The sequence below is a fragment of the Hirundo rustica genome, chromosome 3 (genome assembly GCF_015227805.2).
Source record: "Hirundo rustica isolate bHirRus1 chromosome 3, bHirRus1.pri.v3, whole genome shotgun sequence".
Taxonomy (NCBI): domain Eukaryota; kingdom Metazoa; phylum Chordata; class Aves; order Passeriformes; family Hirundinidae; genus Hirundo; species Hirundo rustica.
Genome location: NC_053452.1, coordinates 79,281,634 through 79,304,861, shown reverse-complemented (window position 1 = coordinate 79,304,861; position 23,228 = coordinate 79,281,634). Strand labels below are relative to the sequence as shown.

Genomic DNA, 23,228 nt, shown 5'->3' with positions numbered 1-23,228 from the left:
AAAAATATTAACACAAATACACAGTTTCATATTTTCTGCTACCAAATGAGCACTGAAGACTTACCTGATCCTATTCCATCAATATACACCAAACATGCAGCATGGATGAAAGACAACACTGGAGAAATGTTATGGCGGCTACATCCCTTGGCAGAACTCAGTTCATCCTCCGCCATGACATTCATAAAATTAACCCAGGCCAAGACGTCTCTCACACTGACAATACACTGGTGACCAAACTCTTGATTAGTCAGCCATTCAACAAAGTCCATCATGAGCTCTGCTATGTCTGCCCCTAAAAAAAAAAAAAAGGTGAAAAAACAACAAAAAAAAAAACCCCAAATAAATTTGAGTCACATTTTTTTTGTTCACATCTACTATGCTCTTTAAAACATTTTCAAAGTAGGTACAGCTGCATAAGCAACGTGGATGGGTACTCCATATCCTGGAAACAGAATAAGAGAAGAGAAAGCTCCTGCCTGAGCTGTTGTTACAGATCCTTTTAAATTCAGATAACAAGACAGCATCAAGTGATTAATACTAACAATGAAGCCGCTGGCAGAAAGTGAAGTGCCAGTTATTACAACACTCACCAAGCTGGGACACTGAAGGGCTGGGGATAGTTCAACTACCTGGATGGTGAAGTAAAGATAGCCTTGAACTTACTTCTGGCTAGACATATACACAGTGAAGGAAGAACAAAGTCGAAAATATATCATCCTGTCCTCAGGGGGAAATGCAGCAGAAAAAGGGTGACAGTGGCGTACATTCTGAAGAAAGGTTGGCAGCCTCCAAAGTCCTTATTTTCTTAGCAATATTTGAATACCAACACACAGAAACACCTACCTTCATGGTTTATTGCACCCAGAGACAATCCTGGATGAAGATTGTGTTTTACAATCTGTACCAAATCATCCCGGCCATTGCTCTGTGGACACCATATTTCTGTAAATCTGTTGCGCAGTGCAGGGGAAAGCTGCAAACAAGCAGAGTGACAGAGCAATTAAATACTCATTACATCATCTTCCCTAAAGGTCAGTCAACAGCAGTCTCATAGTTTACTTTGTAAACAATAAATAAAGTGAACAAGATAGATATTTCCTTCTAATTTTGACAGAGACACTTTGTAAGAAAATCTTTGACAGAAGGAGAATTTTTAAGACTTCTAGTAGTGGAAATGGGTAGTAAAGAAAGCTCAAAATAATATGGGAAGCAAATGAGCTGGTTTGCAAGCACAAAAGCTCCATTTTATTCTAGGACACCAGGTATCAACGGCTCTGTAACCTCACTTTGCTTACAGAAGCAAACCACCACGTGGAAATTTGCCTTCAATTACAACTCATTTCCCTAAAACCTCTCTTCCTTGGCTGAATTGATTAAACAAAATTTAGTAGCACAAATGCAATCCAGAAATAAATCCTGCTTAAACACATGGCTTCAATGAAGTGGCTCTCTACTCCAGAAACCACTTTAGATGGAGTACCCATCTTCTTCGGAGTGAAAGACCTTCTGGTTCTTTTTTAGAGATCTAGATTCCAACACTGCTTAAAAGTTGTACAGTTTTGCGGTCTTATGGGTTTTACTTAACATGCTTTAAATTACTTAATTCTCAACTTCAGAAACATTTTTTTTTCATTCAATGAAAAAGCTTTTTTAGGATGTTATGTTAATTATTCACTCAGAAACACAAGATGACCATCACTTTCTGAATAGCATTAGGGAGAAAAATTTGCTATGCAACTTTGTACTACCCCAGAAAGCTGGATTTACTTGCTTCACAAGTCACAGTCCCTGTACTTAAATATTCTATATATCAAGCTTAACTAGAGTATTTAGAGGCCTGAAGCTTCCTTTGACATTTTGCTGAGTATTCATTTACAGTGCCTAAGTGACACCCCATAAAAGTGGCAGAAAACAGATTCACCCCAATCCTTCTTTAGAGCAACGAAGCAGATGCCAACTAGAAAGCACTGGATGCCAGAATTGGCATGATGTATTTCTGCATTGCATCTTCAACCACTTAATAGTCAGTATGACCAGAAGATACAAGCTCTATTTCCAGATATTTTGACATTTACCTCTTTTTTCCCAAAGTCACCTCCTGGGTTCATGGTTGCAAGGATACGGAATTTCTTTCCTGCAACTAATAGCTCTACTTCATTCTCCTCATCATCTTGGCCACCTTTTTCAGCAAGTACCAATGTCTTTTCAGCTTCAAGAACACTAGAGAGAAGGATAAAAAAATATTGCTTATTTTAAATTTTGTTCTGCACTTCCAAAGGCTTAAAAATGAAAATGGGATTAATTGGCCTGGATAATTTTCCCTTACCCAATATAATGGGTAACAGAAAAGACTAAAATGAGGGATACTGCTGCAAATAGATAATGAAGTTAAATTTATATTTTAGTTGTTCTGGGTGCTTTCTTTACATACACACACAAAAGTAGGGAATAGCTAGATTCTGTTCCTGGGTTTTGACAAGATCCGTAATTTCAAGACCTCACTGACAGGCTGAAACTATTAATACTGCAGATGGTAAACTGGATATTTTACTTTCAAGAATTATTTGTACCATTGTCCTTTTCAGCAAGAGAGCAGCTCACCTAAGCCAGGAAACAAATTTGCCTTAAGGTCAGATTTACCCCACTCGTGTTTGGATAATGAACGGACACATTGAGCATGCTTAGTACCCCCACATTTCCAGACATACCTGTTAAGTCTCTCTAGTACAGAATCATCAGCTAAAGAAATTTCATCAAGGAGAAAAAATCCCTCCTCCTTAATTGCTAAAACAAGAGGACCATCACACCACTCAAAGAGTCTAGAACCATCAGATTCCTCCTAAGAAATGGAAAAAGAAAGTGAGAAGTTGTAACTGCTACTTTTTACTCCCACAGTCAGACCATCCAAGTATTACTGGTGCAAGACAAACCTGGTCTTTGGACCTCTGCCTGACTGGTCTCAGCCCTCCCAGGAAATCTGATGTCTCCATGTGCAGGTGGCAATTCACTGAGTACAGCTTCTGATTTGCTAATGCTGCAAAGATCTGACAAATGGTAGTTTTACCACACCTGCAACCAAGTAATTTAATTGAAAAGGATGAATTAAAAAAAGAAGCAAAACCAAACAATCAGCTCACTTTGGACAGGATTCATACTTTCATTGAAGAGCTATGAGGCAAAGTCCCAACATGCAAATTTTCTTCTGCTCCTTTCCATGAAAGGAATGTATGCAAAGTGAAGTCATTTTTGGCACAACTCTTGCTGAGTTGCACAAGAGGCCTTTAATTAAATTTAAATCAATAGCTGCATTGATGGATTTCTGCATGTTCAAAGTCAAATTTATTAGCTTGCCCTTACAGATATTCAATCAGCTTAATATTTCACTGAACTGGAAATGCTACATGTCTAGACCAAGCCTAAGTCTGAGGGAATAAACTGCTGAGTATCTAGTTTTTATTCACTACCCAAGTAAGTTTTCCTTCTCTCTTGCATTTTTCTTTCCTTCTCTTCCATAAAAATTTAATCTACAAATTCATAACCAGCACAAGAGCAGAGAGTATCTACTTCCACCACCTCCTCTACAGCATATGAGGTGGAGAATCCATAGCAAGACTATATTCAAGCTCATAAAACATGCAAATTGAATGTGCTCTCAAAGAGAAAAATGTCACAATACCCCAAAAGCAGCCATTCCCATGAGGCAGTGAGATTCTACAGGGAACCTTATAAAGCTGGGGACAGAAAGCGGTTCACTTTAATTTTACTACTTTTATTTAACTTCTATGTAGTTACACAATGCAGATAAACCCATCAAAGACACAGGTTAAATGAAACGCATCTGGCTCCCCCTCAAAAAGGAACTGCAAAGACAGCAGCTGCAAGCCTGCTGTGAGACAGGCTTAAATGTCCCAGATCAAAGCAGCACTGAAGCCCACACAATCATTTTCTCTCCAGCTCAGCAGCTGGTACAGCACTACCAAGAACATCATACAAAGCAAGATTACCCAGTGTCTCCCACCAGCAGTACTGGTTCACCAAACTCCAGGGCTCGTCCCACCAAAATGGCAAGTCTCCTCATCCCTTCAGTCCACACGACGTGGTTAAAATCTCTGTCCATCACTGACATCCACGTGGAAGACTTAGCTGTACAACACAAAGCAATGCATCAGCTTCAGTCACATCTGGAGATCTACCAGTGGGGTCTCTCTAGGAAACTCACCCAGTAGCTTTTTGACACTTTCCCCCGAGAAGAGAGACTCAGGATATATTTTCTTCTTGAAGTGTTTTTCAATGACATTTTGAATAACATCCACCTCCTCCTGTTTCCTGACTCTGCCTGCCAGAAGCATAAATCCTAGAAAAGAGAGGAAGAGAAAGAGCCATTATTACTACCTGAGTAATCAGCAACAAAAATTTACACCTAATAAGTGGGGCTGGAAAGCAATTCTACAGACACTTCAAAAAGCTGGGGCAGCAGAGCTCACCATCATTAGCTAAGTGCTGAAGCCAGTCATACTCCTTCTGCAGCTGCTCTGCCAGCCTGTACCGCTCAGCCCAGCGGAACAGATCCCGCAGCGTGATGAATCCATGCTTCCCAGCAAACACCGTCGAACCTCTGCGGTAAGACTGGCACAACAACAAAACGTGAGGTGTTTCCTCATCAACCTGTCCAAATACTTCAAGCAACACTAATCACCACTCTCTGAAGTGACACTGCAGCAAGAAAATTCTACGAATAACTACAAAAAAAGTAGAATCACAACTCCTAAACACTAACTCCTTCTAGGCAAGTGTTTGATGAGCGTCAGAAACAAAATAATTTAGATAATTAAAAAAAACAAACAAACAAACAAAACCAACTAAGAATAAAGTAGGTACCTGGAATAAAACAAAATCCAGTTTGTGCTGCAGTAATTGCTTTTAAATACGAGGCAGTTTTAGCTACATACAAAGTGTCAAATGCCAGATGAATACAGGAGCGTCTGAGCATATCCAAAAATCACTGCTTAAAAATAATACCAAATTTCAGATGACCCAAAGACTCCTACAAATCCAGTACTGTACTTTGGCTCCAGAGCATAGGATAATTCTACACATTAAATCCCAAGGCGTCTGATTTCTGGGGGTTTTTGGTTGGGATTTTTTTGCTTCTAGCTTTCTCTCAAATCTGACATCACTAGTCTTAGTCTTAACCACTGAAATTAGTACCTTGGTGGGTTCTCTCCATGGTTTAGAACTTTAAATATCCTTCATCTAACAATACTTCCCCCCTAAAGGAATTTCTATTACTCTGTGCATGTTACTTTGAAGTATGTTAGCATCTCTTATACTAAAAGAAAAAAGAGTCTCATACTTGCAGGTCTAACATGACTTTGACAAGCTTGCTGCAGTAAGAAGGTGGCAAACTGCATCGCTTGTGCAGGATGGTTTCCAGTTCAGCACTTGGCAGTTCATCAAAATGCAGCTCCACGAAACGATTTCTGAAGGCTCTGGACAAAACCTAAAATAGGAGACCACACTACTGCTTGAACTTTTTCCTTTGATACTGCTCATAGATCTTCCCCTACACATCCAAAGGAAATAAGGATAGTGTCATAGCATACAAATTAACACATACACATCATCATTGAAAGAAAGCATAAGAGACAGTCTGGGTGAGGACAGAAGCTTTAAAATGGATTGAGTGTTTTAAGGGCATAAGGCAGCTAAGTAATACAAAGACATAAACTCACTCTCCCTACAGTGGGTGAACTGGAAGGGTAAAAGTGATAAAACTTTCAGGCTGAAACAGTTTCATAAGTAAAGCAAAAGGTGCATGCGCAAGCAGAGCAGAATTAGGAATTTATTCATCACTTCACATCAATAGGAAGGTATTCAGCCATCTCCAAAATATAAGGGCTTCATCACACACCAGTGTTATTCAGGGAAATGAACACTGAACTCCCCTTCTACCTCCTCTTCCCCCCAGTCTTGACTGCTGAGCACAATGTCATATGACAGGGAATATTCCTTTGGGCAGTTGGGGTCAGCTGCCCCACAGCTGCATCCCCACAGCTTCTCATGCACTCCCAACCTACTCCACAAGTAGGTGGGGCAGAGTGTGAGAAGCAGAAAAGGCCTTGAATCTGTGCAAGCACTGCCCAGCAATAACTAAGACTATGCTATCAAAACTGTTTTGACCACAAATGCAAAACACAGCACCATACCGGTCACTGTGAAGAGAATTACCTATTACAGAAAAAAAAAAAAAAAAGGTACAAAATGGACTTCTACAGCCTAAGCAGCATCTCCTTTCCAGTGCTTTTGGATAAGAAATGCTGATTCAAGTATAATATATATGAACTCTGGTTCACTAAAACATTTAAATCTCAACTACCTAAAATTAATTAAAAATTCTGTATCTATGAAACAAGCAACTCACCCAAACAGAGCCCGGCTGCACAGACAGCTCACAGCCACCTCAGCTCTCTCCCTCTTCAGAGATTCATGATGCCACACATCAAAACATTTTCACATCACTTTATGCATGAAAGAGATTAATTCCCTAAAGTCTTAGCCACCCAAAAGGAATAGATGATACAGACCTTTCTGCCACCATAGAGACCTGGAGGGTTCTGTGTGGCAAACAGCATGAAGCGAGGGTGAGCTTTGACAACTTCCTGAGTCTCAGTAATGAACAGCTCTCTGTTATCATCCAACAAGCGGTTGAGAGCCTCCAGAACATCAGTGGGAGCCAAGTTCAATTCATCTAGAACGATCCAGTAGCCCTTTCTCATTGCATCTATGAGAATGCCTTGTGGGGAACAGGAAAATTCCTACTTAAAAATCTTATAAAGCCAATCTAAGAGAAGCATGCACTCAGATACTTCTAGCAACCCATTTCGTTCAGGATAAACACTAATCCAGAGAAGGATGCTACAGTATTGTTTAAATTGTTGGCTTATCACCTTTAGGTCTGACAGGACAAACATGATGAGACTGACACGAACTTTTCAGAATTCACCGAAATTCACACAAGTGATTATCATTAAAGCACAACTACTGACTTTATGACAGGTCATCTTTCCATCGTAATAAACCAGACAAGTTAATCATAAAAGAAGAAAAAAACCAAGCCACTGAAATGAGACAGGAATTGGGAGTACACAGAACATGCTTTTTTACCTTCCTTGAACACCAACTTTCCAGAGGCATCTGATGTGTAACAGCCAATATATTCTTGGATATCAGTATGCTCATGGTTGTTAATCCTTACACAATGATTCCCAGTAGCAGCAGCCAACCAGCGAATTAAACTGGTTTTACCAACAGAGGTCTCTCCTTGAATCAGAACTGGGTGAGTCCTAAAAGCCATAACCAAAAGAGCGGGTTAGAAGCATGAGCCATGTCTTTCTCACACACAGGATGTCAACATTATTAAACCACACTACCAAAACACCATCACTTAACTCATTTGGTGTATGCAAGATCACACACTAACAGGGAAATATAAGTATCTTTACTCCCAAGTGCTAACAGCTACCTATGAAACTTTTCATGGCAGAATAAGCAGGTTATTCTAACTGCAAATTTCTAGATTGGAATTTAAATAAAACTAGGTATGGCAGTAAGATGTTTAAGGAAACAAGAAATACATGTTTAAATTTTAAGTCACTCTATAATAAAAAGTTAACTGTAAAATAGAAGGGAAATAGACATTTTTCATCCAAACAACAAAGATTACAGGGGCACCAACAACTCAAGGCCTAAACAAATACATTTAATTTATTTTTTTAATGAAAAAGTTGAAACACTTACCCTGCAGACACAACTCTGACAATGTCTTTCAGATTAAGCTTAACTGAAGGGGTGAGCACATAACTCTCATCTACTGTAGGTTCTTTGTCCCCAGCTGAAATCCAGTATCCTTCTATAAGTATAAAACTTCCTCCCTGAGGTTTCGGTATTTGCTACGAGACATGACAGAAATAACAGATTACACCAATGGCTTTCAATTTGCTAATGAAAACAACTACTGTCACACCACTGCTACATATTCTCTGAAGTAATTTTAAATTAATCCCTGAGCACTCCTGCAGCAAGCACTGTCCCCTTGTCACAGAATGCAAATCACAGGAAAAACCTGATCAGATTATTTCAGAGTCATGAAGTAGGAGGCTTTGCCTGTGGCATGAAAATAAAAATGTCTCAAGAGTCTTAGCACTGAATTTTGAAGGGCATTTACAAGCAGGAACTTTGCCTTAATCTTTTTCATATATTTATACACATTTTTCAGTATGAAAGGGTTTATTTTGAAACAAATACCCATCTCTTTAACTGGCTTCCCCATCCCCCATGCAAACTCATGCTGGGTTCCCAGCACTAGTGACATTCTTCCTTTCCCATAAGAGACAAAGCACAGATGCTTCTTCATATCCATATGTTCTGCATTCAGAGTCTAAAATTATAAAGCTTGAGAAAATTCCTCCAAAGTCTGTGAAAACCACACAGTTGGAGCCACTGCATTAGGCTGCCCACACTCCACACTGCTCTAGCTATTCATATTTTTTCAAATTAACAAATATACCAGCTAACATATCAACATTCAAGCAGAGTAAAAAACTACAAAAGCACGGTATTATTTTTTTCTAGTTCTTATCTTTGTAAAATGAAAAACAGAACTGCACGAAGGAAATATAGAGGAAAAAAGGAGAGAAGGCAACTCAAATTCTACTTTAAATACTAAACAGCCCTTCATAATCTTAGTTGCCTACCTGCTTGAGAAGGCTTTTGATGTTGCCAGAGACTATATGCTGGCAAATTAGCTTTTGAACCACTGGGTGAGAACCTCTGTCAAGCTGTGTCAGGAAACTCAAACAGAAACCCTAAGAAGAAGAATTATTTTTGGTGATAAACATGGAAAATAAGGAAAAAACATACAGTTTAAAGAACCATTTCTGCTCAGTACTGAACTTAGAGAAGATTATCCTTTAGCCAAACAACCTCTGTAGTGAACAGACACTGAAACAAATGCCAGCACAGGTAATCACCTCGTACAGGGAGCGTGCTATGCTGCCACATGGATTCGATGCTGCAAATCTCAGCGCCCTGCACAGGGTACGGAGACTGTAGTGAGGTCTGTGGCCAGTTCCATCCACCAACTTTGTTTCTGCTTCCTTTCTCACAGACAAATAAAAGCTGCAAAAATAAAGTTGCACAGAGCTGTTACTGATCAGAGCATTGCTCCAAGGAATTAAACCCCAAGTATGAACACTTCAGTCTACCCCAACTGTTACTTTTCTTAAAAGCTCCAGGTTACGAAAGCCGTGCCAAGCTCTGCCATCTGTACAGCCAGTGAAGCAAAGCCTCAGAGTATTTTTAGGACCATATTTTTGACAGAGCTCGATATACAGAGAGTAACTGTAAACTCCAAGTATTCTAAATATGACATAGTTCACTTTACACTAAGGGAAAGAAAGGTAATTCTAGACAAACACACAAGACTTTCTTCGGAATTATCTACACAAACAAACCATTTCAGTCTCTCAGATGTGAAAGAGGACTGAAACAACAACGCTAATTAACTGGAGCCACCAAGAAAACAATTCTGAATTTAAAAAAATGAAAATCTCCTTCAAACAATTAAAGAAACCGGCAGAACTAAGAAGATGGATGTCTACACTTTTCTGTTTCCTAAAGCTGTGTCAACTGCAGCATGAGGAGCATTACAGTGTTTCCCACAGCAGCCTAACCACAGACTACTGTCACATCCTTTCTTTTTGTAGCTTATTTCATCGAGAATTTAAAAAGATTACAGTCAACTTACTTCACAATTCCTTTTACTGTATTTTTGTTCACATTCAAGCTTCTCAGATAATCCATTATGAGAATTTGCAAGTCTCCTTCATTTTTCAATTCTTCTACATAAAGTTCAGTAAACCTGGAAGAATCAAATCATTCTAATACTTAAGACACCTGACCATACTGAGAAATCATGTTATATATAAATCTCATGGCATATAACATTTCAAGTTTTTAAGTAACAGAATACTGACTGTTAAAGCTACAGACCTATAAACTGTCAGACCTACAGACTCTAGAACCAGTAGCTGAAAAATAAGATATTACTAATACTTTCAAATAACTTATCTGAATTAGTTTAATGTCTTAGACTGAAAGTGAACAATGTGACTTAAATTACAATTTAAAACAATTTCCAAGAGATACTCAAATGTTACAGCTTGAACAATGAAGTACTGGCACAGCAGTAGCTATTTTTGGCAAGTAGTAGCAGGTATTTTTGACAAGCAGAAATATGAATTAGTTTAAACTTAGTTATGTTATGCTGAAGTATCTTATTTTCTGTATTACACTCTCCTTTCACTATTCTGCAAGAGAGCCAATAGCAATAAAACCTTGCTTTGCCACTACTAACTACAAATGACTCGTTACACATAGCTGATGCATCTCTACAGTCTTGCCCAATGTTTATGAATCTGGGAAGGGACTATACATGCAACTTTTGGCACTCATGAGGGAAATTGCATCAAGCGGGAGATATGTGCATAAAGGAATAAGTAGATGGTACTGAAGAATGGATTTGCCACAATTCCAATCGCCTTGCCATAGCTTAAATGCTTTGAGACCACGCCTCAAATATTCTGAGTATCACACATCTGCACCACCATGCAAACCACCTTCTTTTTGAGTGAACAAGACCAGATATGCAGCTTTTTGCAAGGATCATCAATACTTTTAAGTTAAGAGAAGGCTGTTAAATAGACACCAAGAACTTACTTGTTTTTACTACTCCCATCAGGAACATAAACTGCTGTAGCAGCATTCCCTAGGTGCTGACACCTTAAGTGTGAAGAATAATTGTTTCCTGCCCCCACCACCAACACCCTACTTCACCAAAGTATTTTGCTGATTCTACTTAATAAAAAACCTTCACCATACATCTCTCACAGGTAGTAAATTTGAGTTCAGACTTGCATCCTCAGGCTTCAAATAAAGCATTCTTCACTGATCAACTCCTGAGACTAATTAAACTCTGAAGAAGACAGTGACTATTTTGTCCCAGAATTGCTATTTCCTACCTGTTTCTTATTCCTAGAGGAAGATTTCTCTTGCCAACATCTGTAGCTGGATTCATGCATGCAAACAAGCGAAAATCAGGGTGACGGACAAGAGGCTCTAAAGCAAAACAGAAATAAAAGACAAAGTTCATGATAAACACAGCATATATATATATATGTTAAATACAGTGTATTTTATCTAAGGCATCTTTCTATTGCTGCACTACTGCATTTTCTTAAACATGCCAGTGTCAAAAATTTACAGAGAATAACCCCATGTGATTTTATCAGAAGTACCTGCATCTTCACAACAGCCACAGGCAAGTGAAACCCTTGACCTTTTTGTCCTTTGTGCAGCAAGATTTCTTAACAACACAAAACATTTCAAAAGTTATGTGAGCCCTAAACTTGGAACTCCTTTTGTCTCTTTCAGAACAATAGCCTGTGCTTCCCCAGGCCAGGAAAAAAATCCAGCCTGGGATGCTCATACAACATTTGCCTCTCTCTGTAGCTCTTGAGACCAGCATTCAGCAACTGCATTTTTTATCTCTGCATCTGTAAAAGGAATCAACTTTCTACACAGCAGTCTCCACAGTGCTGTTGAGAACACACCAGTGTTTTGGACCTCCTGCAAAGAAGTACAAAGTCTACAAAGAGCACGTTGCTCTCTTGTGCACACCTCCATTTTAATGGTAAATGATCTCAACTTATTTTAAGCTACATAGGATAGGGAACTCAGCTGAATACCAAGATACAGCATAAGCAAGCACAGAAATAGTACCTGTGTCTCCTCTGTCGAGCAACACCAGTGACCCAGATGATCCTTCCAATAACCCACTCAGGCACTCCAAAGTCTCTGCTGCAGCCAAGTTAATCTCGTCCAACAGAATCCACTCTCCTTTTTTTACTGCTTGTGCCAGAGTACCCTAAAAGTAAGATCAATTTGTTAATTATGTTGCCAGCATTGAAATGTCAGCTGAAGCATTCAGATACTGGACATACCTGGTGTGCAATCTATGACATGATCAGACAAATGGCAATTCCAGACCTTTACCTTTTGCTCTCTGTTAATAACACCAAACATTTTGCCAGTCACAGAAGTCAGGCAGTTATCATACCATTGTTATCAGTTACCAGTTAGATTGGCTCAAATACAACAGATTTAAGATCTCATATTTGTCCAATCTACCACTGTGGTGCATATCTGTCACTAACACCACATGAGAATAAAGTTAATCTCAAGAAATCCAAAGACACAAGCAGTATCATGCTCCTATGGAATCTGTAGCCTATTAATTAAAATCATACTTAAGTCAGAGGCTCTCCAACTACTTGTAAATACATTTTTAATACAGGACTGGTCAACATTTCACATACTTTACATGAAATTTGAGAGCATATATTCAGATTATCAGGGTGACAATAAACAAGCATAAATAAACCTCATGGTTTCTCCTAATCACATTTACTGTCATTAAAACATATTATGGGTTTGAAATGTGTAGAAAAATCACTTATAGATAAACAGCACAGATTAATTTTAAATCCTTCATAGGAATCCCTAAAGAAGCAAGACCTACTGGAGATTGATCAAGAAGTTTTTTTAAATCTCCTAGAGTTGAAAAGAAGGTATAACATACTGATACTCTTATCATAGCAGTCCTAATTCCTGTTATACAGCACTGAATAATGTGCTACCACAAACCAGTCTCCTACTGCCCATCTCACCCCTGCTTCTTTGAATCTGCAAAGTCTTTTAAATACTTCTCCTTATTCCTCCTAGCATCAAAATGCAAGTATCTAAATACCTCAACAAATGCAAAGAGAAGAGCATTTTCTGTCATTTTCATCTGTTGATGAGCATGATTCAGTTTAAGACCAAATGCCTCCCACTTTTCCTTCAGTGGTAAGCCTGCAAGCAAAACAAATTTAAGTTTGTACCATCAGAACAATAGCACAAAAATGTTTGACAACAGTATTTTAATCAAGTTATTGCAAGCAACAACAGAAAGAGATACAAAAGTAAGGTCAAGCAACAAAAGCATTCAAATCCTGCAGATGACACACCACAAATTAAAAAAGTCATCTAATCTTGTTGTTTTGGTTTTGTGTACGTGTGGTTTTTTGGTTTTTAAATTTAACTGTACCCATATGTCAATAGTGCTCATATAATTTGCTATTTATTATTCCCAGATGAGGAACAAATACTTATATTGCACTTTGTTCCAGTGTGACTGTTACCACTCTCTAATTTCCAGAGACAGAAAGAGACACGTCAAAAAAACAAATCCAAATTTACACCTGTTATGACAGAACAAACTAACAAGGAACACCTTAGTATCAATAATTAACACTATTGCTCATCAGTTACAACAATAATTACTATTGCACTCATTTCAGTTATTCCTTAAAATCACTACCTGAGCTATATACAGCATCAAACTTTCTTAAGAAACTTTGCAAGTTACAGATTCAGATTGTCTTTATTTTAGGATTGTCAATTCTTGCAATAAGTAGCCTTTAAAGGCTGTCTTTTTTTTTTTTTAACATTAGTAGGTATTTATTTTAGTATCTGCATATTCATAAGAACCAGTTAAAAGAGGATAAAGTTCATAACCAATTTTATTTAGCCCAAACTGAATGAAAGCTACAGCTTCTCTTGTTCTGCTGGTCTAGAACAAGAAACAATTCCATGCAAGGCAAAGAATCAACATCGCCTCAGCCCCAAAATGGGTTGCCAAGTATTAAACAAAAATTTATTTGGAGACAAAACCACTCTGGAACAGAATAAAGCACTAGGCAAGTCAGCATCACTGACAGAGGAACCAAGACAAAAGCAAGCTCTTAAAAATAATTCCTACCCTAAACCAGTTATTAACTTGGGGTTTGGTTTTGTTATTCTTGTTTTGTTTTTTAAACAGGACGTTTGTGAGACAAGAGCAGGTTCCAGGGCTGAAAGTGTGAACGCATTCACATAGAAGACTGACACACAAACAACCAGGACTGCTCACCAGCACAGCTAACAAGTGCTCAGGAGAACAGATGTCAAGGGTACCACAGGGCAGACAATCTCTCAGACATAGCCAACAGCAGAGATGAGTTGGAAAAATGAAAACAAAACCCAGCCACTGTCCTAACAGTGTTCTGAATGTCTTGCTGCAATGTTGACACTGCATTTCTCAAAACCAGAAAAAAAGATGTCATATAGGGGAAGGAAAAAAACCCCTAAACCAAATCCAAATTAAAAGAACAAAAGTCACCAGTATTTATCTACCCTCTGCAGTGGTTTAGCACTAATTTGTGTTTGATCCATCTGAAGTCTTACCAGATGCATTTTCTTTTACTTCTTTATTAATAGCAGATTTATGAATATGTTGCATTAGTTTCAGCAGATCATGCCAACGCTTCTGCCTGTAGCAAGTCTGAATATGTCCCAAGAACGTTTGATTTTTCTTCCTAGAGAATGTCTGAGCGAAGAGTTCTTCAAAAGACTCTCGCAGAGGGAGCCAGATCAGCTTGTTATCCACAGGCTTGTAACTGAAGAGAAGCAACAGGGTAATTATGTATGTGAGACAGTTATCTGTGAACTTAAAAAATAAAACAAGTCCAAAAGCAGTTACTTGAAACAACAATAAGCCGCAGGGATGAACCCTTGTTTCTAAAGTTTTTTACTCAACTAATGAACTAAATAGAATTGCACATATTTAAATGCACCTCTTGAGGTGATTTTGTAAAGACAGAAACAACCTGATAAGCAAAATATCTGTAATACTACCAAACAGTATGTCCAGTGAATATTACATCAGATTTATATTTAACAGCTTAGCCATCTTCAAAGACATTGGGCTGTGTTTTTGAATGACTTCATCACAGCTCTGCACACAAATCAGTGAAACTGCTCTGCTCTTTAGCAAGGACAAGAAGGTTTCTGCATGCAAACATTTATAAAGACATTTATCCTACTAGGAGACAGATACTGCCTCCTATTTGTTCTGCAGAACAGACAAAACAGTGGTCAGTGACTCACCCCCCCAAGAGATCCGCCGTGTCGCTCTGCTGGTTCATGTTGACAACCCTCAAACGGTGTCCTTGAAACAGAAAGCAGCATCAGCTTGTGGGTTTGCTCGTTTGTTGTTCTTCAAATTATCTTCATGTAAGTTACAGTTTTCACACATTATTTACCTGTAATATGAGCTAAGTACTGCACCGTTGAGGTTTTGCCAGTTCCTGTTTCACCAACCAAAAGCACAGGCTCTCCTTTGACAACACACACTGCAAGCTGTTCAATCAGTACTGCAGATGGCCGTGTGGCAGCAAAGGTATGCTTTACCCTGGAAAAACAAACCAGGTTACTCAAAACTAAGATACATCAACGAGCTCATTTCAATCTTACCTTTATTATTTTTTTAGTGGAGTGGTTTGATTTAGGAGTTTTTTTTTAATATAGGTCTGAAAAGAAACAGTTCTAAGATATCCTTCTAATATACTTATTTTTCTCGAGATACAACCTAAAAATTCAGGGTTTCCAAGTAACTTCCTGGCCAATTAAGTTAGTGACACATACTACAAAAATCTCCCTCTACTAAGATCCATCAAAATCTTTTTATAACAGCAGTGGATCCACACTGCTTTGAAGACACCCAAGTTCAAAGAAGCTGAAAATCTCCATGCTTTGGCTGCCAGAAGCATGATGCAGATACTCTTAAAAATACACAAAGTAAAATTTAGATTGCAAGGGAAAGAGCTCTCACATTCCTTTCATAAGAGTGAGAGTACCCAATTCACATTTTCCTTAACCCTGTGACCTGCAGTCTATCCTATTCCACCACAAAATATTTCAATTCACATGGAAACTCCAGGATATTCTACCGTTGTAGAGTGAGAGCATGGTTCTGCTTCTTCACAAGATTCACTCTTCCAACAGAGACTTCTTGTTCCCGTATTGAAATTTCTGGTTTATAGAGCTCACAGAAGAACTCCACCTGTGGAAAAAAAGCATTAGCATTTCCAATACTAATGTTGTTTACATCACAGAAAGAACACCCACACCATGCTACCAATATTACTTTGCAGCAAGTTCATTTTTAATGATAAAATTCTGTATTTTTCAGGTTTTACATCATGATCACCTAAAACAGTGAAGGACCTCAGAAGCGTTTTTATCTGTACAAACAACTTTCAACTTAATAACCTGGTAATAGTCTTTGCCACTGTATTTCTACTTCACCTACCTCCATGGTAGTTCAACTACACAAACCTGAACAGTTACTTCAACAATAAAAACATAATCTCCCTTAGAAAAACCCCGTTGTGTAAACAAGGATATTTTGCCACTTGCAGGAAATAATGAAAAACCCACAGAAGTTTCAGGGATCCATCAGTCAACATGAAGTAACAGTAGAGGGAATTCGCTTTGCAGACTTCTACAGTCAGAAATAGTTGACAAAGAAATTATTTAGTTTAACTCTGTCATTTGTAGAGCTCCAAAGAGGCAGCTGATTTTGTAATCAGTGAATACAGAACAAGTAGCAGTAAAGATCATGTTTCTCTCTGATCTGCCCATTTAAGTGATTATCATTCACTGTAAACCACCTAAGGAAAAACACATTCTTTGCTACCCTGTGCATCTAGTGGCATCATATGCTTAGGCAGCTGTGCTGTTCCAGCTGTGAAATCCTTCTTTTGCATCATGTGGCCATTTGATCTAAAAACAGGTTCCCTGGAACTTTCAGAGAAAAAAAAACCTGCAGCTGAATACAATATAGGAGAAAAACAAATCCTGGGATGAAACAGAAAGCAGAAAAACAGTTCGGGACAGAGAGGTGGGCATAATTTTGAATAAAAAAATTGCATAACATATTTCAATTAATCACAGAAATGTCTTACGACAAGCTATAGAATATTACCAATAAAGACCAAGTTAACTGTAGCTCAACATACCTTTTTTTTCGAAATGTTTAGGTAACTTCCAATAACTTTTGCCATTTTCTGTCTGCTCCCTTGGTTGGACAACATGGCTGTGAAACAGTCCAATGCCTGTCAAGGGGAAAAACAACTTCTTGAAAACTAGTTTTGTATGATTTTATCTGACATAATAAAATAAAAATAAAATTTTATCTTATTCTAAATGAACCCAAATCCAATCCAACCATTGTAAATAAAACTATTTCACCATCCTCTGACTGAGTGAAATAACAGAGTTCAGAAAGATGCAATAAAAACTTCTAAACTCTGTGATGTGGTGGGTTTATACCAAATAGGAAAAGTTTGCAATGCCCAGTCACAAAAGCTATTTTTAGACAGATGGACCAAAATTGACAAGGAAGTAACATTCTAAGATTGCATATCTCAAAACTGCCTCTGACAGACGCACACCCCAAAAGTTCCCAACCTACACTGCAAACAGCAGCTAAGTAGAAAAGCAGCCCCATATTACAAGAAAAAGAAAGGTCTCAGCCATATGCAATCCCAGCTTGTACCAGTTATTATTTTGCACCTGGCTGTTTGGACAACAGCAGTAAATTCTTTTTGCACCTTACTGCAAAGAACTTTCCTTGCAGCAATAAAAGCTTCTGATCAGAGAGATCACAAACATTTCAACTGAAGTCCAACTGCTTCAAACAAAACCAAACAAATCCCCATCTCACATTCCCAAAGAGAGCATTTTGTGAAATAACGACAGAATGTGGGATCAATTGGATCAATTTCTGGATCAAGTCTTACAGCACCTCCTGAAAAATATTCACTGCTGTGGTTGAAGAATTACTGTCAAAGTTGTAAGCAATCCTGCTGCACCAATTCAGTAGGTCTCTAAAAAGAAAAACAAAAAAGATTTGGTACAAACATGCCAAAATGCACAGCATCTTCTTTCATGTTCAACTTAGGTCACAACATTATCTTCTGGCACTTGGCACATACAGTTGTGCAAGTTGTACATGGGAAGACACAAAGAGAATGATAATTCTGAGGAGTAGCTGAGCACAAAGATCAACATTGCTTATAAACAGATAATACATACTTCATTAAATTATAAGGCAGCTGTAAAACTCTAAGGTATTAAAGAATCCAGAAAGGTATAAAACCCCACTTTTTCAAGATACAGATCCCTTACCAACAACAAGATCTTCCAAAGGGCAAGAAAAGCAAACTTTGTTCTCAAAAAACCTGACATTCTTATGCTCCACAAAAATACAGGTACTACCCAGACCTAACATTTAACTAATTCACAAAGCAATACTGGTTACAGAAATTCCAGGTGAGTAGAACTGACATCCAGTAGGAGAGGAAGAAATAATTCAGCATTGAACTACATTCCATCACAGATTTTCTGAAATGAACAGTACATTACAGATACAGTCACCTTAAGTTATAATGCTGAGTGTTCAGCATGAAATAATATAATGTACTCAGTTACTGAAAATGTTATCTTCTAGCTATTGAGAGGAAATTACACAGCTCCTTCCAGTTCTTAACTAGTACTGATATCTTGTGTTAACAATAATTAAGAATAAATTCATATGGCCTGATGCCAACTAAGCACTGCATATGACAAAACCCACCCATTCCCCCACACATCCCAAAAAGTAAGTAGAGCAAATACGACGTTGAAATAACCCAGAATGAGCTTCTTTAAATTACATATTAATCATTATTTTAAAACAAAAATACTATTTTCCAACTTTTACAAAATTCACGTCTAATTATTCAAGCTTTCACCATTGTTTTTAAAAAAAATTGGGAAAATAACGAAAATAAACCCTTCTATCTCTGTAGCTAGCTGATTTCCAATAAACATGTCAGAAAAGACAACCTCAGAGACAGTTCTCGTCCTTCCAGATTTGGTTTCTTATGTTCTGATCTCGATTCTGATGCTGTTTCTGGCACCTGACTGGAGCCAGCAGCACTGTGCTCTGGTGCCTGGTACTTGTCTCCTGCAAGGTCAGTGAAAATGTCTAGCAAATGATCTGTCACAAGAGCAAGGTTGGGGTATCTCCGCTGGAGGACCTGAAACCAGAAACAAAAAAAGAAAAAAATTAAGCAAAATAACGAAACAAAAAACCCATCCACATTGGAAAGAAACCAAGAGCACCCCAGTATTTACTGGGAGATGCTTCAATAGTTATTTTAGCTAGTAATTCACATGAAACTGCTCTCTTGCAATCTCTTATCTGAAGAAAACAGATACTGGTTTTGATTCCAAAAATGAGCTTTTCCAATTCATTTAATACATTTGAACAAATACCAACAGGAAGAACAAAAAGTACATTCAATCCTATCGGAACCCAAACCACAACCATACAACTTCACAACTGATCACACAAGTCCTTACCTCCCGCCCTTCTTTTTATGACTGAATTCATTCGACCATTCAAATTGTCTATTCACTGTGCTGACAAAGGCATGTTAAGGGGATAATTTTTCGTTTGTAATTTCCTTTCAGCTCAGTTCTCTCCACTAAAGCTTGCCAACCAAAATACTGCTTCCCAAAATTACTTTTCACAAATACGGGCCAGGAAAACTGGTCCTACCCTGCCGGGCTGACTTTTAAGACTAACAAGAAGAACATGAGACTGTTTTCAAGGCAAGCAGGTGGGTGTTCTCTAACACTGTCTCTTATACTACTACTGAGGAATCTTAGTGCATCCTTTATGCATTTCTGTAACTTAAGCTACAAAGTTGCAGAAAAAGAATAAAAAGCACCTAGTGGTAAGCAAGACAGCTAACACCCAAGTTTTGTTTTTTCCTAAGGTTTTGATAGTTGTTCTTGCCCCATTCCTAACAATTAGCTGACAAATGACAAGAAAAAAAACACACAGATATTTAAGGGCGCCTATAATTGTGCTGGTTGAGTCTCCAAAGGAGTGAATCAATTCCACTGAAAAAACTATCTTCTCCATTCTAGAAAATTCAGAACTTTCTCAACTCTTCTGCTAAATACTACTCACTACCTTCTCCCTCAGCCGAGAGTCTTTTAGAACCAGATCCTGCTCTGAGCTCTTTATCACAAGGAGAATCTCCAGAGAATCCTATTTTCATATGAACCCTGGGCTGCTTTAATCTTCAAAAGAACCACACAAAGCAAACATCTCCCAGAGATGCTAACAAAAGAAAGATGTTAATAGAAGCAGTTATTTTTAATTGATAACTGACCAACTACTTTTCAACTCAAAGCTTAGAACTCAGAATAAGAGTAAGCTCAACTTTCTTTTTCGCTATTTCTCTCTGCTTTCAAGTCTCCGTGGGCTAATAAAGCAGCAAAGCAACTTGATTCTTAGACCCACACAAAGCACAATTGTGTTGGTCAAGGCAAGTTCCAGGAATCTTTGTTCAATTCACTTCGAATTTTCCTGACAAACTGCCTGTTTACTTCAAAACTGGCAGCACAAAGCTGAAATTGTAAGGGTCTAGGGTAGAACTTGAAGATACAATAAGGATTCAATTAACTACTGAAAAACATTTATTACCCTAAGCTGAAACCATTATTCATGTGTCACAATGGAGCAACACACCCCCATACCTCCTTGAGCTCTCCTTTGCTCATGTTATCCAGATGTATTTTGGTCCAGTATTTGTCCAGAAGAGCAGCATGGCTGCTTTGCTGCCTGTACCAACCTCCACCACAGCTGAATATCCTAAATCAAAACAGCAATGAAGAAACACAGCATGTGGAGTGTAGCTGAAGAATTCAACATTTTCAGTGTATCAAAGAACATGTTCCATAGAGCTGGGACAGCATAATTCAACAGGCATAAATGACACTGTCACTGTACTGTCATATACCTGACCTTGCCTATCCATGCTTTCCAAATTACTTGTTATCATGGTGGGGTTTTTTTCCTATATGGGAAAATCTCCAGAGAGATACTTTCAGAAAAACTTACTGTCAGTTGTCTATCAGAACCAACATATAAAATCCTTTGTAAAGGGAGAATCCTGATGGAAGTGGCCTGTGAAATACCTTAAAGGATCTGTGATATTATTGCAGAGATGCAGGAAAAGCATCTTCAGCCCCTTCCCCTCCACAGTTTTTCACAATTATTCCCCCTCGTTCTCCAGACTCAGCTCTTTCCATCACACATTTCATTCCCTTTGCCCTTTTACTACAGAAATAACTATTCAGCCATGTGTTTTTACCCACTGTAGAAGTAGCTTCGCACATGCAAAGCATTAGATTTGGGGTTGTGGTTTGGCTTTTGTTTTTTGGTGGGCTTTTGTTAAATGTTTTCTTCTTTGTTGTATTGTGTTTGGTTTCAATTGTTAAATACTTTTTCCCGGCTGTAAACTGCAACAGATTTATAGAATCTACTCTAACAAGCCTAATGAAAATTACAATTTGCTGCTATACAAACTGTTCTCTGATGTGCCGGTTTGGGCTGGGATAGAGTTACATTTCCTCATAGTAGCTGGTGTGGTGTTCTGTATTTGTGATCAAAACACAAATGCAAAAAAGTGCTGATAATACAGGGATGTCTTAGTTACCCCCAGGCAGGGCTTCCAGAGAGCCAAGGTCTCTCCTGCTTCTCAGAAAAGCACCAGCACCACCCCAGCAGATGAGGGAAAGAGTACACAGGGAGTTGGGAAGGGGGACAGCCAGGAGAGCTGAGGCCAACTGACCACAAGGATATTCAGTATCAGATGGGGTCATGCCTAGCATATAAACCTGTGGGAAGAAGAAAGGAAGTGTGATAGGGTTTGTCCCTGTGTGGAAAGCATTTTTCTTTACCTAAACTCTAGTTCAACCCATGATTTTTCCTACTTTTTCTCTTCCAACTCTCTCTCCCTCATCCTGCTGCAGGGCAGTGAGCCAAGCACCTGAGTGGTGTTTAGTTGCTGACTGAGGTTAAACCATGACAACCACGCATACAGAAATAAAAATTCTTAGGAAATGAGGCAACCAAAGGAGTTGAATACAAGACTCGATTCCAGAAAAAACAGATCAGAAGAACAAATTTATAGAGGTAAGAGAAAAGCAGGAAAATTTGTTAAAGGCTTTGAAATAAACTACAAAACATTTGAAAACCATGTGCCATTCCCCACATATACCTCCTAACCTTTAACTTTGAGACAATATTATGTCTTCCTACACAAAAAAGTAATTTTGACATTTGAGGCACATTTTGACATCCGAGGAACTACTACAGTGAAACAATCAGGCAGAATATTCTATCTTTTCCTAGTTAGAAAACATTAGAAACACCTATATTGACTCAAGACTTTCGTAACTATCAATAATAAACCTTTTTCACACAGTAATTCCTAAGAGTGATATTTTGTCTTAGTGATGGGTTGGTTTTGTCGGGTTCCTCCCAGCAAGGTTCATTCTTCAGTCTTGTTGAAGCAATTTTTCTGTACAAAAATTGGGATTCATCCCAAGGCTACTTTCAAGTGGAAAAAAAAAAAAAAAAAAATCAGTTTCTGCATCTTATGTTGCCTGTTAATTGGAAATTGCTAAAATACTCCTACATAAGTACCTTGTACTAACAAGTTCCTTGGGCTTGAAAGAAGGATGTCCATGTTTTCAATCTCATTTAAGTTTACAAACCTACCTCCTGGTTGCAAAAAATTGGAATCCTGGTGCTACTTTTAAACAGTCACCACGACCCGGAATAAGTAACTGCCTTTTCTCCAACAGAGGAATCAGCACAGAGATCTGGAGAGAAAAAGAAAAATTATAAAACTTGGGGGGTTTTTGAGACACTAACATACAGCACAACCATCCACACTTATTTCACACTTGAGATACTGGAGCAATGCCACTGAGCACCATTACGTTGCCAACAACTATTCCCAGGGATACACTTCTGAGTGATGCTAACAGGAATTGCAGAGTTCCCAGCAATTTTGATTAGCAGCGGAAGTCAAAAGTGTAACTTACCTTTTTTTCTCCTGTATTCAAATTTAGTGAGTAGAGAATGGAAATGACAGCCTTTACACTGCAAATCCAAATCAAAACTATTTATTTTTAAATTATCAAATTACTTATTGGACACATTCAGATCAGCAGCTTTATTTTGTTTATCTGCCTGAACAAAGATGACCTGTGCCTCAAAGATGTCATTCTCAAACACCAACCTTTTTCACTGCATACACTGCTACCCCCAGGAGAGTTTGGTGTCTTTAAATAGACACCTTCCCTTTCCCTGGGGAAGGACAGTAATGGTGGTGGAA

The 23,228-nt window shown here is 38.3% G+C and overlaps 1 protein-coding gene across 1 annotated transcript in view; it reads right to left on the bottom strand.

The window, feature by feature from the left end:
• The window catches only part of MDN1 (midasin AAA ATPase 1), a 93,094-nt gene that overhangs the window by 56,237 nt on the left and 13,629 nt on the right, over positions 1 to 23,228 (bottom strand). The window contains exons 8-34 of the mRNA XM_040058221.2: positions 22,607 to 22,710; positions 20,578 to 20,692; positions 18,871 to 19,064; positions 17,789 to 17,870; positions 17,001 to 17,096; positions 15,930 to 16,042; positions 15,243 to 15,391; positions 15,088 to 15,148; positions 14,386 to 14,597; positions 12,869 to 12,972; positions 11,842 to 11,986; positions 11,082 to 11,178; positions 9,809 to 9,922; positions 9,033 to 9,180; positions 8,757 to 8,867; positions 7,801 to 7,952; positions 7,168 to 7,346; positions 6,588 to 6,796; positions 5,357 to 5,503; positions 4,488 to 4,629; positions 4,223 to 4,357; positions 4,008 to 4,146; positions 2,934 to 3,072; positions 2,712 to 2,842; positions 2,079 to 2,223; positions 847 to 976; positions 65 to 295 (exon numbers count right to left, since the gene is read on the bottom strand). Coding sequence (XP_039914155.1) covers positions 65 to 295; positions 847 to 976; positions 2,079 to 2,223; positions 2,712 to 2,842; positions 2,934 to 3,072; positions 4,008 to 4,146; positions 4,223 to 4,357; positions 4,488 to 4,629; positions 5,357 to 5,503; positions 6,588 to 6,796; positions 7,168 to 7,346; positions 7,801 to 7,952; positions 8,757 to 8,867; positions 9,033 to 9,180; positions 9,809 to 9,922; positions 11,082 to 11,178; positions 11,842 to 11,986; positions 12,869 to 12,972; positions 14,386 to 14,597; positions 15,088 to 15,148; positions 15,243 to 15,391; positions 15,930 to 16,042; positions 17,001 to 17,096; positions 17,789 to 17,870; positions 18,871 to 19,064; positions 20,578 to 20,692; positions 22,607 to 22,710 — 3,724 coding nt within the window. The remainder of the gene's footprint in view (positions 1 to 64; positions 296 to 846; positions 977 to 2,078; positions 2,224 to 2,711; positions 2,843 to 2,933; positions 3,073 to 4,007; positions 4,147 to 4,222; positions 4,358 to 4,487; positions 4,630 to 5,356; positions 5,504 to 6,587; positions 6,797 to 7,167; positions 7,347 to 7,800; positions 7,953 to 8,756; positions 8,868 to 9,032; positions 9,181 to 9,808; positions 9,923 to 11,081; positions 11,179 to 11,841; positions 11,987 to 12,868; positions 12,973 to 14,385; positions 14,598 to 15,087; positions 15,149 to 15,242; positions 15,392 to 15,929; positions 16,043 to 17,000; positions 17,097 to 17,788; positions 17,871 to 18,870; positions 19,065 to 20,577; positions 20,693 to 22,606; positions 22,711 to 23,228) is intronic.